Source organism: Chionomys nivalis, chromosome 25 (genome assembly GCF_950005125.1).
Source record: "Chionomys nivalis chromosome 25, mChiNiv1.1, whole genome shotgun sequence".
Lineage (NCBI taxonomy): Eukaryota > Metazoa > Chordata > Mammalia > Rodentia > Cricetidae > Chionomys > Chionomys nivalis.
The window spans coordinates 25,240,714-25,261,026 of NC_080110.1; the positions used below are offsets into that span (position 1 = coordinate 25,240,714).

Here is a 20,313-nt window from a genome sequence, read left to right on the forward strand (position 1 = left end):
ACAAAGCAATGAAGAGGAGGACAGTACCTTCAGAAAACAATGTACACCACAGCGCAGAGACCAGCACTTTTACCAGAGAACGCCTTGTCAGAGAGAAGTTGCCTGAACCAGAGTGAACATGGCCTAGGACCCACCCTGGACATTCTAACAACTTTATGAAAAAAAATATATATGTTCTCTTCCTCTGTCCTACCTGAAAGACAATAATTCCTCCACAGAATCCAGAGTCAGAAGGAAAAGAGGTTATTTCAGGCTCAAAGACGCCTCCAAACCAATAAAAACTGCACACATATTTAATCCAAATAACTGTGGGGGAGAGAAAATGCTCTTTGAATCAAGTTTGAGATTAATCTTTTCTAAACGAACGGGATCTGGTCCTAAATACCCAAATGAGACTTTCCTAATAATTGGAAATGACAGGAAATTAGGTGTTGTTAAGAAACTCGCTTCCCTGCAGGTAAGTGGGAATCAACACAAGACAGTTGAAAACAATGAGTAAGAAAACAAAAGTATTTTGTGCTGATATAAATCCCAACAATATAATCCTCCTCAACAGGCTAATTACACATAAATATTTCACTGGTTATCCAGGGAGTTTCCTCCACTTTTATAAAATTAGCTGGGATGGTGGAATTCTCAACAACAACCACCAAAGTTATTATTCAGTGAAAGCATCCAGCAGGGTCTTCTGCCTGCAGAAAAGCTGATATAACTTTGGGTAGTTTTTAGTCACTGCAGATTCTGCTCTCTTGTCACAGAATGACAAGCTATGGATTTTTCAACTTTGAGGGGACAGGACAAGAAAAGAGCTGATGGCCATTGCGGAGACTTAGGTTTGACAGTGGGGGAAAGATAAACCCTGACAGATTACTCAAATGACAGCCTCTCTCTAGAAATACCGAAAGCTGGGAGAGGGATCTTTCTTCTTGTGTGTTTAAACCCCTAGGTGCGCTAAAGAGATGCTTAGTCAGTCAAGTGGCTGCCATGCATCCTTGAGGACCTGAGCTGAAATCTCAAGAACCCAGGTGAAAACCAGGCACAGTGGAAAGTATCTACGGCCTCAGTTCTGAGGGAAGTGGGGACAGAGACAAACATGTCCCTGCAGCTCACTGGCCAGCCAGTCCAGATAATGAGAAGGCCAGTGAGAGAACGAACCTCAGAAAACTAAAGCAAATAGAAATGAAGACATCTGACATCAATCTCTGCCCTTCACATGCATGCATTCCACATTCACACACATACACACACAAGTAACCTATGAAACACACCTGCACAAGCACACACACACACACTCAAAATGTCCAAACACACATGTTCACACACACAGGAAACACAGACATGTTCACACAAGCACACACCCACACAAACACATACATGCATACACGAAATACCTCACACACACACTCATTCACACATGTACACACCCAAACACACATGCATACACAAAACACCCATACACACTCACACATGCATACATCCACACACGTGTTCACAAGTGCACTCATATACACATATGCACATGAAAAATAGGTGTCTGGGGATAAGGACTTGCCTAGTATGCACAAGGCCCTGGTCTCAGTCCCTATCATGGAAAAGACTGGGAGGGAAGGATGGAGGAAGGGATGAAGGGAAGAAAGGAGGAAGAAAAAAAGAGAGTCCATTCTTCCCAAAAACCAGGGAATGATCCTGAAAGTCCTACCTGTCTCTGTAAAAAGGAGATCCAAAGAGGCACAGACAAACCTAGGTGTGGGCAGGTGCAGACAGAAGCTGTGCAAGTTCTGAGCTTGTTAGAGTAAAGGTGTTGAGCAAAGATATTTTGACACAGACATCTAAGGAACCACGCCCCACAGAGAGTAGAACTAAAGGGAATTCTTTCTACAGCCAGATCAGTAAGCAACAAGGTTTTCATTTCTCTTAACTGTTCGCTTGATCTTCTCCAGCGTTACAAAAAGCAATGTATTTTTCTTACGCTTTTTTTTAAATTTGGATAACTGGAAAAACTGTTTGCGTGCGGTATATTTCCAGGCCACCTCCTGCTAGAATTTCCAACACAAGATGTTGTTTCTCTGCCTGTGTTATCTTAGAGGAGCCCCAGTGTGGAGAAGCAATTCAGTTATTCAGTGGTGGAAGACACGGCAGGCTGCAACTGATGATGTTTACAATGAGATGGCAAGACTGGATGAAACACAGCCCATATCGCATTCTTTGAAACGGTTGGGTTTTCTCAGGAGCAAGGACCAAACAGGGCAGAAGGGAAATGGAGAATTACTTAAGGAGATGGGTGAATCTGATTTAAAAAATTTTTTAAAAAGTACACAGCAAAGAATTCATTTTTCTATTTCATCCCATGACACACTCCTCAGGGCAGGAGGCATCTCACATAGTCGGGAGCTGTTTATCTCCCTGGAATAGACTCTGCCTCTTAACTTTTGCTCATCTTTTTCTCTCTCTCCAGCTTAGCATGTCTCTGTTGATTGACACTTCTACGTGGGGTCATGGAAGGGAAATGAGAGGAGATGAAATGGAAAATTCATCAGCTCTGCAGCTCATTAGCAATTAGGCATCCTCCAAGGGTTTGGCGGGGCCTGCGGAGAAAGTTTACAGGAACTTTGAGGCCAGTGGTCTCCATCTTCGTTCTCCGGTCTTGAGAGGCATTTTCTCCACAGTCTGCTGCATACTCCTCCGGGAGCCATCTCTAATACAGGCCTTTCCTTCCTAGCCCAGAAAGCACATGACAATACACAACAATAAAACCACCATTTCCCAATCTTAATAGCCTGCCTTTGACCAAATATAATGTTTAATTTGACGCTAATTACATCCACTTTTAATTGTTATTAAGCATTTATTATACTTCTCAGAATTGAGGCAATGCCCGTATCCAGGAATTTCAGCAGCACAGGAGGGTACTTCCTGACAGTCAGTGATCAATCATAACGTTCTGTGAAATCAAATCACCTGTACCCAGGAGACGTAGAAAAGTATGGTTGTGCAATAATAGTTTATGCAAGCGAGACTAGGAAAAAATGCTGGCAGGAAAAAAACCACCCCAAGTGGGTTGGATGAAATCCATTAAGATTTAGCAAAACAAAAAATGTTATTTTTCATACTGATTTCCAAGGATGTAGAAGAAATGCCCACAGTTCTTTTGTTTGGTAAAATTATACTTCAAGAATTCAGGAGGATGGAGAGATGGCTCAGCCATTAAAAGAACTTGTGCTCTTGCAGAGGACCCAGGTTCAATTCTGAGGACCCACATGGTAGCTCACAAGTATCCATAAATCCAATCCAAGGAGATCCAACACCCTGTTCTGACCTCTACAGATGCTGCATGCATATACGTATATGCAAACAAAGTATTCACACATATAAAATAGAGTACGGGAATGTAAGAAAAAAACTGGAGGGGGCTGGAGAGATGGCTCAGTGGTTAAGAGCATTGCCTGCTCTTCCAAAGGTCTTGAGTTCTATTCCCGGCAACCACATGGTGGCTCACAATCATCTGTAACGAGGTCTGCTGCCCTCTTCTGGTCTGCAAACACACACAGACAGAATATTGTATACATAATAAATAAATAAATAAATAAATAAATAAATAAATAAATAAATTTTAAAAAAAGAAAAAAACTGGAGGACAGAATACGAAGTGAAATAAGCCAAGCACAGAGAAGTAAAAATCACATGTTCTCTCTCATATATGGAAATTTTTTTAAAAAGTCAATCTGAAAGGAGAGAAGACTGGAGAAAGAGACCATGGGTTTTTATCAGGACACACAGTGGACATGTTTGAAAAAAAAAATCACACTGAATGCAACTGATGTGCACAACCAATACATAATCAATAATCTTAAAACAATCATAGTAGTATATATCAGTATCTGTCACTCATGAGAATATATGCTTCGGTGTAAGAATCTTTACTTGCTTTGTTCATTTTTAATTTAATTTTTTGATTTTATAATTTCATACATAAATACTGTATACACTTTATTTCTACCCCTTCCTCTTCCTGCTCCAACATCAACAATATGTATTTATAAACAAACACACACATAGGACATAATTCCATTTAGTGTTTCTTGTGTGCATGCTCGCGCGCGCGCGTGTGTGTGTGTATGTGTGTGTGTGTGTGTGTGTGTGTGTGTGTAAGGCTGACTGCTTAGTTTGTTGATTTGTTCATTTTTATATCTGACACCTAGAGGGAAAGCTGCAATATACTGATGTTCAATAAACAATATTTGATGAATGAGTAAATCAACCAATCAGCATAAAGCAGGCTGTAATCGTAAGTGTTGAGAAAAATGACATTTGTCCTCCAGGAAGTCGGGCACACAAGTCTTTGTCTTACCTCATCCTTGCCTCGTGTATTCTGAGCTATGGAAATGCAACTAAAGATTCTGCGATCCCGATGAGCTTTCTGTTCACTCTTTTCTTGTCATGTAATGTTTTCTTTTTCCTCATTTTCTCAACAATTTCCCATCCCGTCTAGACACTGCCACCCAGGTACTGGAACGCATCATTTTCACCAAGGAAGAAAACATATGTCAAACTTGGCTAAATGCAGAGGGATGCCTCTCGGGCTAGGTAACCTGAAGAAGGAATGGGGCGTGAGAATGCACGACATCTCCCACGACAGGACACTGAAGCATTTGCAGCAGCTCACCCTCCAGTGAGTTATGCCAGGGTCGCTACAGGTCCAAGTGGTCGGTACTTGTGTGGGGAGGGGGCATGGCTGCGAAGCCACACCAGAGAACAAACATAAAGGCACAGACATTTTCAACTACCCCCTTAGGCCTGCCAGGTAAAGAGCATTTGAGATCACGCATTTTATTTGCTTTTGCAAATGGGTTTTGCACACATGAATTTTCGTAAACGAGGCTCTGGGCCCCAAGGAACACTTATATGACTGCGAACAAAATCATCGGTTTTGTTCGGTTCACGGTGTTAATACCGGTGCTTCTTTTACAAGAGACGGAATGAAAATAATATCCCAGCACCTAAGGAACCTGGGGAGAGGGAAGATTTAAGTCCTGGAAATTGGGCGGGTTTTTTGTTTTGTTTTGTTCCTATGCACCATACGATGGGATTTCCTGACATGTTCTTACCCTGAAGAAAGTCCTCTTCACAGGGCAGAGATTTTCATCTACAAAAATCTACCATGCAATTAAATATTGACAGCAACAACTGCGGCCTTAGCACTCATCAACATGCTCGTGTTCAACGCGCACACAGAGGTTAAGCTCAAAGATCCTGACACAGAAAAGAACTAAAATTCCCAAGTCACCAATGGCAGGCAACCACCCCAGATGACTAAAATGAAGGTACCCACAGGTACCTGAAGGATTTGCCCAGAACTCCAGATTCAATCTGGTTTGTCTTGTAACTTGGCTAGCAAAAAGAAATAAATGTTGCTGACTTGTGGCCCTGGCCCTTTCATTGGTAGACTGGTTAATTTGACAGCTCACAGTCTTAATCACGTTCATAATAGCAACCATCCATGATCTGCCCATCTAACTGAAACAGTAACAATAATATGGCCGCTCATTACATAAACTATGCTCAGTTTGTAGAAAACTATTAATATCCCCAATATATGCTTGAAAAAATCTGAGCCAAACAGCTCATAAGGAACACAGCAAGGACTCAGAATTGGCTAATGCGGCTCTATAGACCTCATTCTCTCTCACATACTCTCCTCCCTTCTCCCTCCCTATGCCTCTCCCTCTTCCTCTTGGGTCTCATGTAGACCAGCATCAAACCCCTCTATAACCGAGGGGTAACTTTAACTTCTGATCCTCCCTCCTCCTCCCACTATGTGCAATTTACGTGGTACTGGGGCTCAAACCTAGGGGCTTTGTACACAGTAGGCGAGCACCGCACTAACTGAGCTACACCACCAGGCCCAAGACTCACTTTTCTAAGTATTTATTATGTTACATATGTGTGTGTCACTGAGTGTACGTATATGCACCATATGTATACAATACCTGGCAAGAACAGAAGAGGGCGTCAGACCCCCTGGAACTGGAGTTGCAGGCGGCTGTGAGCTGCCCAGTGTTGCTGTTAGGGACTGAACCCAAAGACCCCTCTTAATGGACATAAGTCCATGCAAGGTATGCATGCATCCAGTAGGAACCCAGAACTGGGGCGTGACTTCGTTTCCACAGTTGCAAAACTGAAGCCTGAACAGGATGCCATTTGAAATGCACAGACAGCACTGCCTAGTACCTAACAGGTACTCAGTGTAGCTGACTTCCTCCCTCCGGGTGTAGAAAATGAATAAAATTTCATCACTTCCCTGCAGGGTTGGGAATAGGCCTGGGGCTGACAAAAGCAGCCCCATTACGTATAAATCTTTTCAACTCTAGGGCAGGACTGTGGAAGTAATTTGAATCCTTCGTGTTCACAGAAATCATTTTAGAGTAAAAAATATCCCTGCCTCTTTCTCCATGAAACACGTTAAGATCTGGGACACCCTCTGTCCCTGTCAGTGAGTGACACAGGGCCACACTGAGTTAATGTTTTCCGCAGTTGTGAGAGCCATGCTATAATCAGACAACACCCCACTGTGGCGTTCACACACACCTCAAAACCTACTGAGCCCCCCAAAATAGAAAAGCAAAACCTTTCTCCCAATCAATCTCCCCTTTTGTCTTTCCTTGCAGTTCTCGGGCTCCCTTTCTTGTAGTCATTTAGCTAAACTTCAGGTAGTGGGAAACATTTGGCATGAAAATGATTCTCCCATAGAGCCTCGCGTCGTTTAAATACTTGCAGGAACTGTGTGTTTGAAATAGGCTGAGAAGTACGTCCGTCCGTCCGTAAAGAACAGACTTTTTACTCTGCACCTTAGAGAGTTTAAAAGCCCGGGTCATTGAGTTCCACTGCTCCTCTCAGCCTGCATGAGGTACCACCTGAGTCAAATGGAAGTCACGAGGCGGTTTGAAAAGAAAAAGGAAAAAAAAAAAAGGAGAGGAGTGGGGAGTGGCCTTGTGGGCAAGGACACTGAGAGGCTGTGAAAGAGAAATTCCTGAGCCGCTAATGTGACCCTCCCTCAGAAATGAGCCTTGTCGTCAGGGAAATGACCCCAGAACTACAAATATTTGGGTTTGTTCTGCTTTTCAATTTACCGCTTCATTTCAGAGAAATTAAAGCGTCAACAACTAGTGTTTATGCAGGAGGCAGAAGGACCCAAACAGCCACATATATCTCGGTTTCATTCAAAACCTGGGAAAGCAAATCAATGAGGGATAATGGAAAAAGGATAAAATTAGCCCAGGCAGGGAGGAAGCGAATATTTGCTCCTAAGGTGACTCTTCTCAAAAAGAAAAAGGAAAGAAATAAAAGTTAAAACTTTCCCTCACATCAAAGGACAGCCCACTGTTCATCAAGGTGACCGCCTGCCAGAAAAACTGACAAAGAAAGCCTCATTATTTATTTAAAGATGAAAACTTGCAACCCCTAAATCAAGTTGGTCCCTGTTGAGAAAGCTTAACTCTCTTCCAATTAAGATTTGCCGGTCTAAAAACAGGCAAAGTGGCACCCGTGACTCCAGTTAGGAAGGCATCCCTTTAAGTTGCGTTCTGAAACCAAGCAGGATCCATGAATCATGCCTCCTCTCACATGAAACAAGAGATGCTAGGGTCAACTGAAATTTCTAGAAAAGGTGGAGAGGCGAAGCCACCCCAGTCATTTTCCTGCAGGTTGCAGTAATTACGGATTCCCTCTTAGGAAAGGCATCGGGAGGTCTCCAGTGCAAACACAAAGGTCCCCGGGAGAAACCCCAGTCTGCAGTTCTCAGTCCCTAAGCAGACTCTGCTGCTCCAGGCCTATAAACTAACCTTCCTTTGCCTCTGATCATCTTTCCTTTAGAAACCGCTGACTGCCCCCTGCTGAACTGTGTAGTGAATGAGAAGATTTCAGAGACCAGAGAAGGGAAGGAAACGCTAGCTTGGAAGTCTGGTACGTTCCTTCCAGAACACAGTTGGAAGTCTGGTGCGTTCCTTCCAGATCACAGCCCTACTGGATTCGTGCACCCGCTCAAACACTCACAACTGCCTGCATATTGCTGAGCTTCATTTTGACATCCCTTAGTATGTTGGTGGGGTGGGTAAGGAAGAGGGAGTAGTTAAAGATTTCCCCTCTGCTTTGCTGCGGATGGAAAAGTAGCATCAACACGCCCCATGTTAAAAAGAGAACAGAAGCTTCTCTAACACGTGCCATAATACACAGTCTTTACTTGTCAATCCTTAACATCTACCTCTCTGAATCTTCATGGATTTCTGTTTCACAAGGTTTAACTATTTTATATACACTGGCTGTATCATACAATAAAACAGCATAAAATTCAACAAAAAAAAAAAAGAGAGAGAGAGAGAAACCCTTTCCTCGCTCTCCCCAGTTGATCTGAGTGCCACACGCATGAGCTCACCCAAACTGAATGTGCCCGCTGAGTTGGCGATTGCATTTCTCAAATATGTTAGTCTCCCTTTGGGGCTGTTTCATTTTAGGGTCTCTCTTTGACTAAGTATTAAGGTGCAGAGCCAATCACAGAGGGTGGCAGTTTATAAATAAAAAAAGTAATGAAATAAATAGGATAGCAACTAATCAAGAAAATAGCAACAAGTAACAAATCCTTGGCAATTGTTTCTGAAGACTCAGCCCAGCTGTGTTTGTTTCCATTTGTTCTCTATTGCAAGATGGTTAGACATTGGATGGGAAGAGAGATTCTCACATCTAAGACAGCTGAGGGTAAGCACTACACAGAGTTGACTCGTAGGCTAGAGCCAGACGGATGTCTTCCAGTCACCTACAAAAGACAGTGTAGCCTTGAAGTCACACAGGGCTGATTGGAATACCGACTACAAAAAGGTTCGAGGGAATTAAGTTCTGACGAGAACTGCGCGTTTCAGCTAGGCTGAGACTTTTGTAAAGACATGAGTAATTTGTTTTAAATACCAGATCTATTGGTTCTGTTGATGTTATTTTCAACATGGTCTTAGTCAGGCCTAAGTGCCACAGACACTTCAAAACAAAATTGAAGAAAAGTAAAAACCATGACCTTCTGGGCAAAGATAGACTTTTAAATTCTACAAATTTGCTCCCCAAGAGGCTTGATCCCTTTTTGAAGTCATTCCAGACAGCCAGGGAATCACTCCAGTGTTGCAAATGCCTGCTTTAAGGTCTCCTGTTCAATTTAGCGCTCCATTTCTGAGAAATTAAAACATGACTGACCAGGCTCGGTCAGGTGATAGGATCTGTCATCTCAAGTTTCTTGGTATCTCAGAACTCGAGTCCCCCTCATCTTCAAAGAAAGTATAATGACGTCATCTACCTCGAAGGTTGCTGAAGAGGTTAATGACAGAATGTCAAGGGACTGGCTTGACAGAAGGCACAGCTCTTGCTGGAAACTGAATAAAAGGGAGTTGATCCCTGAACATGTGAGCTGAGACACCAACTTACATCTGCACATCATTAGTCAGTCCATAATGAGGACAATACGGTCCAATTCCGAGCCAAACCCTCCAGCCTAAGCCTAGCTTCGACTGACAGCCTGAGACGGAAGACAGCCTTCTTCAGACTAAAGAAACAAATTGTGGGTTTATTTAAAAGAAGCTAAAAGCTGCTCCCATGTGCAAATACTTTTTAACAACCTCCAATAATCTAAGAGAGCGAGAGACAGAGATTCCTTCATTCAACCACTTCGCAAAGGTCACTTATTCATTTAGATGACCCTTAAAATTGATGACATAGAATCAAGGAATCGTTAGCAATTTAACATGTGATGATAATATCTATCAGAGAACAATATGCCTTGAAGTCGGCTAACAATTGATAGCTCTCTCAAATATACAAGATGGAGATCATGCCCGGTTTCTAAGAGCACTGGGACTTAAGATCATTGCTCATGGCTACAGTACTTTGTAAGTGTTGGGTGGGAATTCAAACCCAGTTCCAAAGAACTCTGAAGCCTACATGATCTGACAGACTCTGTGACACTGTTCTACCTCGGGTAATAATACTATAGCACTCACCGTGACAGAGCAACTCAGAGGGTCCTGAAGAAATGAATTATAAACTAAATGTATGTGGTACCAAACCCCAAAATGGTCCCCCAAAACCCTGACAGCTGACCATTTTTGTTGCTTGTTTGTTTGTTTTTGTTATTCAAGACAGAGTTTCTCTGTATCTTTGGAGCCTGTCCTGGCACTCACTCTTTAGACCAGGCTGGCCTGGAACTCACTGAGATCCATCCATCTGCCTCTGCCTCCCAAGGGCTGGGATTAAAGGCATGTGCCACCACCGCCCAGCATCTATCCCACTTTCAAAGTTGATCTGCGAAGCCAAAAGAGTGTTGCCAGAATAAAAACATGTCACTCTCGAGACTAGATTATAAAAGGCAACACGGAACCGGGATGTGTTTCAGTCGATATAGGTTTATCTAGCAGCCCACACTCCCAAATTCTATCGCCAGGAAGCATGTTGGCATGTACCCATAATCCCACGGAGCTGGCAGCAGGAGGCCCAAAATTTCAAGGCCAGGTTAAGGCATGGCTACCAAGCTAGACAACTTGAATTTGATCCCTGAGATCCACATGGTAGAAGGAAGGAATTGATTTCTGTGAGTTGTCCTCTGACCTCCACACATACTATAGCGCACCTATGCCATATATAATAATCACACATGTATAGCACAGGTACACACAACATAAATATAATATAGTGAGTTCAAGGCTAAACCTGGCCTTCATTAGACCCTGCCAATCTGAAGAAAAACAATAATAATAATTTTTAAAAGACATTGCACATTCTGGCTTTGCTCTCTCGCTTGGAGCACCTGATTTGGGGGCTGTTAACTGAAATAGCCTGAAGATATGTAGGCAGCCCAGTGGACAGCTCACATTGCAAGAAACTGAGGCCTCAGTCCAACTGCCCTTTGGTAACCAGAGTGAAGCGGCACCTCCATCCAGGGCTATGAAGACTGCCATTCTGTCTAACTCTGTTAGAACGCCTAAGCCAGAGCCACCCAAGATAAGCTGCGTCCAGCTTCTCAACAATTACATACAGTCTGGAAGAAGAAACATCTGCTGTCTTAAGCTGCTAAATCTGGGGGGAGTTTGTCATGCCGAAAGGACTAATATGGTATAAAGATCAAACAGATGTCAAGACAAAGAAAACCTTAGTCAAGGGAAAGAGAGCAAACAAACGGTACTAAAGGGTTTGGCACACTGAGTCTGACAAAAGGCAGGCAGCTATCATAGTGAAACACTAGTATCGGCAAACCCTTGCGTGGGCTTCCACAGGGCCATTCTACGTGTTGATTCTACATTCACTTGTCCAAGCAGCCTAACAGTCCTGTAAGGTAGCACCAGAATTATCTCCATTTTACAGAAAGGAAATTGAGGCAGAAAAAATCCTAAACAATGTGTCAGGACCAGTCGATAGATGAACAGTAAAGTTGGGATTCCCCCTTGGATCTAAAAAGAAGTAAGGAGACACAGTCAGGACCCCCAGAGTGGTGTGCACATCTGTGTAAACCCCAAGACTTCAGTTGGGTTTGCAGATTATTATCATGATGAGATACATTATACAATGTCCCAATTGTTTCATTTAATCATCAACATAATTCCAGAAAAGAAGTACTGGAGATTTTTTTTTATAATCTCCATTTTACAGAGAAAATTTAAGCTAAGAAAGGGAAGAAATTGGGTGGTGGCGGCACATGCACGCCTTTAATCCCAGCAGTCAGAAGACAGAGGTAGGTGGGTCTCTGTGAATTTGAGACCAGCCTGGCCTACAGGAGTGAGTTCCAGGACAACCAGGATGAAAGAAAGAAAGAAAGAAAGAAAGAAAGAAAGAAAGAAAGAAAGAAAGAAAGAAAGAAAGAAAGAAAGAGGGGAGGGAGGGAGGGAGGGAGGGAGGGAGGGAGGGAGGGAGGGAGGGAGGGAAAAAGGGGAAAGGGGAAAGGGAAAAGAGAAAGGAAGGAAGGAAGGAAGGAAGGAAGGAAGGAAGGAAGGAAGGAAGGAAGGAAGGAAGGAAAGAAGGAAGGAAGGAAAGAAAGAAAGAAAGAAAGAAAGAAAGAAAGAAAGAAAGAAAGAAAGAAAGAAAGAAAAGAAATGTAAGAATGTAAGACATCGCATGGATACCTGAATTTGCTACCAAGAGTCTTATGGGGAAATGGGGCAAGGGTTCCAACCCTAAATTAGGTCTGGAACTCTGAACCCCTCCTGTTAGCCTACCTTGGGACATCAGCTGTCTACCAACCTACTTCATAGATTCCTGGGGCTTGCATGGGAGAAGTTGCTAGAAACGGAACAGTGCCAGTGTGTCACCTTAATTTCATCCAGGAAAATCACATTTCTCTCCGGGCAGGATCACACTACTGCTGGAGATAAAGTTAAGCAAACAACAGTGGCATAATGAAAGTCGGAGCTTGAGGCCTCTTCCCAAGAGAATAAAACGGAAATAACCACCACTACCCCCACCAAAAAATATGATTTAATTAAATATGCATACACACTGTTGAAGAGGAATCATTAAACCAGCCTCCAAGGGGAGAAAATGTATTTGCTGGTTAATTTAAGAAAAATAAAATAAAATAAAAACTGTATTACTGATTTCTCCCTCAATCTCGCTCCCCAGTAATTCAGTGGAGACATTCACTTGGGTCAAAATATGAAGGTTGCCATTTACAGAAAACCTAGAGGTTCCCACTCGCCTGGGAGCTGCACCACCAAAGCCACCCTCTTCTTCTTCCTCTATATGCAGTCTGCCCTCCACGCACGCGCACACACACACATACACACACACACACACACACACACACTTGCATTTCCTTGGAACTACAAGTCTACGTTCCCATCACATCACTGAGGGGCATCCTCCCCTCTCTTATCCTAGGTTTCTTTGCGCAGGACAGGATGTGAGCTGCATGTCAGAGGTTCGTACAGTGCCCTCCCTGGGCTGGGTGCTCATTCTCAGGTCTGCCATGAGGCATAAAGCTTGCACTAATGACTGCCTCCTGGGCTATTATTGGTGAGACAATTAAGCCCTTGCAGACACTGAGCGGAGGGGCCTGTCTGCGGGTGGCTGCGGGCCTCTGGGTAATCAATCAAGTTTCTCAGCTGCGCTGTCAATCAGACCTGTGCCTGAGTGGCGTCTATTGACAATTCTCAGCATGCGGGCGCTTTTCCGCTCCCTCACCTCTTGGAGTTCATGGTCATATGGACTCTGAGCCTGCTGTTTTTTCATCATACAGTGGAATTTTTTCATTTTTCTCTGCTTGTGTTGTTTCTCCCCCCCTGTTTTATCCTTTCAAGACTATCATAAAAAAAAATATATAGTATTCAACACAAGTCCCCTGGAGGGCTTCTTGGCCGTGTTCTCAATATATATTATTCTATATCTCATTTCTCTTTCTCCTTCTTACCCGAGACCCCCCTCAGACTACAACCTGTGATCCCTTCAAAACCTCAAAATACCTGTACTCCATCGCTTTCAGTGTTTCTGACCACATACCTACCACTGCTCCTCAGAGTCCAGGATGCCCTGCCTAATCACTGAGGTCAAATTGTTCTCCCCATGCCAGGCAGTACCTACCTTTATTTATTGAATATTGGCAAATTATAATTGTGTTTAGGAGATATAAAGCAAAGGCTCTAAATAATATCTGGGTACTTTTCCTTTATTCCTTCAGTCAATCTGAAACAACACTCCCCCTTGACCAGTATTTCCCCATCTCCACCCACCCCCAAAGATCCTAATTGTGTCATCAAACAATTGGCGGGTCCCTCCCATGCTATTTTTTCAATACTGTGCTAATTTCAAATAATCTGGTCCTTAGACCAGTACTACCAGTTTGGGCTTGCAAAATCTGGTCAACGTACACTAGAAGGACCTTCTTTTAAGTTATTGGAGTATTAGTTAATTTCAACATTGTATACTTGTTCGTCAGCACTAGAAGCCACCTAGCTCAATGATAGACCCCATCATTTTCTGTAAAAAAAAAAAAAAACAGATCCGTTTGGAATTTCTTAGTATCTGTGCCCCTCCTCCACCTGACTACAGCAGGTGTGGGAGCCCAAACGCATGAACTTGTAAGCACAGATGTGTACTTGTGCACACACACACGTGCTTGACTGTGCACACGAGTGGACTATCCTCTACTCATCCTCAAACTTGGGTAAACCTTGGCTATACTAGTATGAGGAAATGCAGCATTGAAGTGAAATCTTTTGCTCGTTGCTCTGCACAACCCCCCGGGTCATGTTCTCCTGGCTTTAACAACTCATAAGTAACTTCTTCACTCTACCCATTCCCAAGCAGCACCCGCGACAACTGCAAGTTTGTTACCAGTATCTTGACAGCTTCTTTCGCACGTGAAAAATGGGAGTATAATCTCTCCTTATGAAATCCCTCCATGAAAAGGACTATTGTCAGCACAGAAATAATCAGTTTCCCCGGTGGTATCTTAATGAGCAAGCAAAAGCGTGGCAGGAAGACACTAATAGCAGCTGACGCGCTGAGCCCTGATCGGGGTCCAGGCATGGTGCCAGGCACAGGGCATGCGTCGTCTTTCTACATCCCTGCTATATCCTGTCAGACAGGGCCTGCTGATAGACACACCACTCAGATGAAGGGGCTTGAGGAGCCAGCAGAGCCAGCTCTCCATTCAATCCAGAGAGTCCAACTCCAGCTTCAAAGCGCTTTGTTATTTGCCTGTAGAGTCTAGCCTCAGCACACTGTCCCAGGGGTAGGTTTTGATGCTGCTGTATTACAAAGTCTCTGGGGTGAGCACTCCTTGATTGACTCTCTACCCTACCAAATGGTGCTCAGATACAACACACCCTCCCCTGCTGTGGAACCAAAGAGCCCCTCTTGTTCCCAGGGATAACAGAGAGGGTTCTGTGAGGCTGGTTTCTGAGAAGCAGGTAAGTTGGCAGCTTCACGCCTAGCTCAGTCTACTGAGCACTCAGTTGTAATTATTGCGTCCTTCAGCCCTTTAGCTATGGAAATGCCCCTACCCTGCAACCCTTGTCTGGTATGGGAGAATGGTCTGTATTCTCAATTATATTTTAAATAAACGCTGATTGGCCAGCAGCCAGGCAGGAAGTATAGGTGGGACAACCGGACAGGAAGTAGAGGCGGGTCAATGAGGATAAGAGAATTCTGGGAAGGAGGAAGCCCACTCCTCTGCAGTCCTGGACCAGCCACAGAAGAAGCAAGATGTGACTGCCTCACTGAAAAAAAGGTACTGAGTCATGTGGCTAACATATACAAGAATAATGGGCCAATCAGTTTAGAGTTAATGTAGACCTCTGTGTGATTTCTTTGGAACTTAACGACTGTGAGAACCAGGCAGGACAGAAACCCCGACAACACTTGTCCCCTCTTCCCCATATAAATGCACTTCCTTCAGGCCAATGCCTCTGTTATGAGTGGTCCTTGGGACATACCACCACTAGATCAGCTTGTCTTGGCCCAGCATCTGGAGCTTCCTCTGAACAGGGACTTCAGTCCACCAGGGTCCTCTCCTGGCTAGCTGCCTGGGATACTTTGGGACACAGGGATAGAGAGCAATGGTAGGACAACCGGGGGCGTGAGACTAGGCGTGGGCCACGGCAAGTCATGTGTGCTGATGTAGAAAGTCACAGCATGGGAAGACACTGCCTGGAACAGAGTAGATACTGTGGAAAAGCTTGTGCCATACAGTTCTCGTTTTTATAAGCACAATGATGATGTGCTTAAAAAAAAGGATGAAGGTTGCCTGGGCCTTAGGAGTAGGGAGGGACACATTTTAGAGAGCAAAGGGAAGCTAGGAATGAGCAAATTATTTGCCCGAGCCGGGCGGTGGTGGCACATGCCTTTAATCCCAGCACTCAGGAGGCAGAGGCAGGAGGATCTCTGTGAGTTCGAGACCAGCCTGGTCTATAAGAGCTAGTTCCAGGACAGGCTCCAAAACCACAGAGAAACCCTGTCTCGAAAAACCAAAAAAAAAAAATTATTTGCCCAATGAGAGAAAGGAGGGAAGAGGGGGTAAAGAGTAGAAGAAATAGGAAGAGAGAAAAAAAAAAAAAGAAAGCAGGCAACACTGATGCCCTCTATAGTATGCATGGCGTCCTAAATCTTCATCAACGATACATTTGCCTCTGAAATCAAGCAAACCACTTAATTAGTCTCAACTAAAGTAAGAAAAAAATCTTTCCCCTACCAGGCATGCATTTACGTTTTGTCCTGAAGACAAACTTCATATTGCTGGTCCTAGACGAGAAAAAGTGGAAGTCTGCAAGCTGTACCAGCGAGGAGAGCATGAGCAAGGGCCTGACGCTCACTCTGTTCTTCTGAGCAGAGCATATAAGCATGCACATCCCTGCCAGCTACACACTCAGCCCGTCGCTGCCTCTGATCACCGTCTACAGTGTACACGCTCAGCTGTCAATCAATTGACCACCCTCTACAGTGCACACGCTCAGCCGTCACTGCCTCTGATCACTGTCTACAATATAGTCCTCACCCAACGTCACCCCAGCCCTGTTGTCCCTGCGGCGTTATTATTAAACTCTTCCATAATCCATCCAATTTGTGGGATAGTTTCCTGTCCATGGAAAGCAAGCACATTTTAGCTCTAGGCTGGCTGCTTACAGGATTCCTTTGCCCATTTTTGCCTAATTCTCTCCTTTCATTGGGAAAGCTGGACGCTGAAATGAGTTATTGAAAAGTCAAGGAAAAACGAGAGCAGAGTCTTCAAGCCTGGCGGAGTGAGCGGAAATGGCTCCTTGCCTTAATGGAGCTGCAAATGCAGGGGTTGTCGTCCATGTAGCACTTGGCATGCGGCCCACAGGTCTCATTATACCACAATTACACCCAGATGTCAGACATCAGAGTTAGCACCGAAAGCCAGGGGAGTGGGAGAGCGGTTAAAGCGGTCCGCCCGTCTTCCCGCAAGAGCTAAAGTGAAGGCAGCGCTATTTTAACACAGCACACGCTTTTCCCAACTAGCCATTGACGAGAAAGAGTTATGTAGGTACTTACTATTTATAACCCATGGCCACATCCACAAAATACTTCCTCCTCTGTCGATAGACGTTGTCCTTAAATCCCTTAAACAGAAAAAAGATTAAGTGACTTAACAAAGTGCCGAAAAATTAGCCACCGAAGGCCTAAAAGAAAATCACTGTGTTTATTGAGTGTTCAAATGTAAATCTTATCCTCAGGTGACCAACTTGATGACACCAGCAAAGGCAGAATTGCGCTTACAGTAAAACCTCTTTCCATCTGGGTCTGCTAATTTGGGATGTGTGGGCAGTCGGGCCAGAGTTTACCTTCCCACTAGGCAAGTGGCAGGGCTTAGTTAAGTAAACTAATATTTTCCACAGTATCTTTAGGATTTCAAGTATCATTTATGAGTCATTGATCTTAATAACTGGTTAATCTTAGCCTATTCATTAAAGCAGGTTTGACGCGTTTAACCAAATTTTAATTGCTATGTATAAATAACTAATAAATGAAACATTTATTAAAGATTTGATCGCGCCGAGTAACTATCAAATCCCCAAATTAGCATGAATTAAAGAGGTTTTGCTGTACTTTACGATCACACCATGCAACACCAGGACAAGGCTCATGCACAAGGACAGGCTAGCTCCATTCATCCCACCGAGGGACTCTCGGTCATTAATGTGTCTTAGCCAACTGCCAGATTTTTATCTAAATTTTCAAATTATAATTTAAAAATATTTTTACCTAACCTCGTCCACTTGGGAAATTAAATACTGAGTCTGTCATTTTTCGCTCCCATGAACTCCTGACAAGTCTCCCTGTTCTACTTCCTGGTCTACCCAACCATCTCTCCTCACGTCAACGGGCTTCTCGTTTTTTTATTCCTTTTCTTTTCATACAAAGACAACCAATTCTTTCTGCATTTGTTTCTTCAAGGTGTCAAAAGCCCTGGAGGAACTGTGTCAACTTCTTACTTGTAGAAGCATATACCACCACGAGCAGCCAGGAGATAGAAGCCATGAACCACATAGGACAAGCAAGAGTGTAGTCTACAGGGTCTATAAGATTCAACGGTAGGTAAAGGAGGTACCCACAGGGTCTAGCTGCCAAAGTAACAATACAGACATTGCTGCAAGGTGGGATGTTCAACAGGAACACCAACTCACTAGAAAACAACCTGATTCTCTTGTCTGGCTGAAAGAGAATGGGGCTCAAGGCCAAAAATCCTCATGGAGCTGTGTGCTGGACATGACTGAAGAATTATCTTTCTTTTTGGAATAGCCAGAGTTAGCAATGGAGGAGGGAGAGAAATACCGCCTCAGATCATGCTAAGACTCTAAAAATGAAGAAACCCGCACACAGTAGCCAGCATTTTCCCCCTCTTTGGGCCTGGATTCAAATTGTTTAAACAAAGGCTGATAGGCAGGCTTGTAAAACCCTAAAATGCCTATAGACAAAGCTTGTGACTATAGTTACCACATTTACAAATAGGTCTTTGACCTAAATAAAAGGTCTCCTGCTGTAGAGGGTAGACAGACTCAAGCTGGAAAGCAGGTTCCTCCCTCACGAGTAAAACAGGCTACCTGGGGTGGGAAAGCTGAAGAATTCCAAACACATTCATGATTCGAAATGAAAGTAGGCCAGGAAAAAAGGGAAAAAGAGTCCCATGAAAAGCATAGCATCTGTCCCCCGGTTCCTGCCAGGCTGGACACCATGGCAACCGCATCAAAATCTGCTGGTTTCCAGAAGATTCTCAACTCTCGCCTCAGCAAACACCTGCACCTTTTCCAGGGACGCAAGAGAGAGATTTGCTCATCACGCCTCATTAGCCCAGAGTGGAAGTGATTACAAAATGCGCGGGGCATCCAGAGCGTCCTGGATTCATCCGCTGACTGGCGCAGTAAGAGGAGCTAGCTAGCTGAACCAGCCATTCCAGACACGCGCCAGTTTTGGCTACCCATTCTGAACTGAAGCCAGGGGTAGGATACCAGCTAAAAATACGAGATGCCCAGTTCAATTTCAATTTCTGATAAATGATAAATTTTTCCAATTCTACTGGGCAACCTTATATATTTATCTGTAAAACTCTGGTGACCCTGGGACCCAGAGAGAGCCTCCTGTACAACCCCAACCCCAAATTAAATCAAAGTGAACTGAAGACTGAGCCTGAGCCCTAATGTGCCCAGTTCAATTTATGAGGCAACTCAAGCAGGCATCTCAAACAGCTCAACCCTGGTGGGATATTAGAACCACTTCGGGCGATTTTAATAACACTTCAAACCTGGCTCTTCCTCCCGGAGATTCTGATTTAAGCTGGGAAGAGGAAGGACATACTTTTTTTTTTTTTAGTTCCCCACAGATGATTGAAGTGGGTCGCTTTGGCTGAGCCACACTGAGCTAAGATGCTAATTCTCACACCTGGACCCCATGGAATCTGCTACAGACCCTTTTCCACACAGAGCCCCCTACCCAGTTGGCTGGTAGAAAGCCCCCTTCCCTGAGCTTCTGGGGAGTGTCTTGAGGCTTTTTTTTTAATATATATATCAGAAGAGTGAATCTTGAACCACACCTTGGAGGACCCTCCCAGTCTAGGCCCTGGCAAGTCAAAATCCTGAATCCATATCCCCCAGTGTGAGCTTCACCTGGGAGCTCTCAAGACATGCAGACTCTTAGCTCTCCCTAGTGAGTTACCGTATTTCAAAATATTTCCCAGGCAGTTTCTTTGTCTACTAAGATTTGAGAGCTGTGGGCCCATGTATTTAACACTTTCTCAAAGCAGCACAGTACCAGGTGTTTCTTTGAGGCCACCAACCAGCTCCCAAATCACAACACAGAGACTTACCATTAGTTTTGAATGCCTGGCCTAGCTTATGTACATTTATGGCTAGCTCTTTTTATTTAAATTAACCTCTTTCTCTTTCTCTACCTTTTGCCTTGGGGTTTATTACCTTTTTTCTGTATATCTTACTTTTACTGCTCCTCTATGTCTGCTTGCTGGCACCTGCCTAGCTTCTTGCCCTGGGCATGTCCCTCAATCTCTCCTTCTCTCTCATTTTGTTTTGTTTTGTTTTGTTTGTTTATCCTCTCTGTTCTTTTTTTTTATTTTTCCATTCAAAAATTTACACTTCCTCCCCTCCTCCCATTCCCCTCCCACTCCCCCACTCACCCTCCTCCCTCTCCTCCCTCCTTAAGAGAGGGCAGGGTACCCTGCCCTGTGGGAAGTCCAAGACCCTCCCCCCTCCATCCAGGCCTAGGAAGGTGTGCATCCAGATAGACTAGGGTCCCAAAAAGCCAAAGATTTTATTTATTTATTGCATA

General features: G+C 44.0%; 1 protein-coding gene across 2 annotated transcripts in view; it reads right to left on the bottom strand.

The window, feature by feature from the left end:
- The window catches only part of Tph2 (tryptophan hydroxylase 2), a 97,147-nt gene that overhangs the window by 68,439 nt on the left and 8,395 nt on the right, over positions 1–20,313 (bottom strand). For both annotated transcript variants that reach the window (XM_057757983.1, XM_057757982.1), the window contains exon 5: positions 17,029–17,096. In XM_057757983.1, the coding sequence (XP_057613966.1) occupies positions 17,029–17,096 (68 nt within the window). The remainder of the gene's footprint in view (positions 1–17,028; positions 17,097–20,313) is intronic.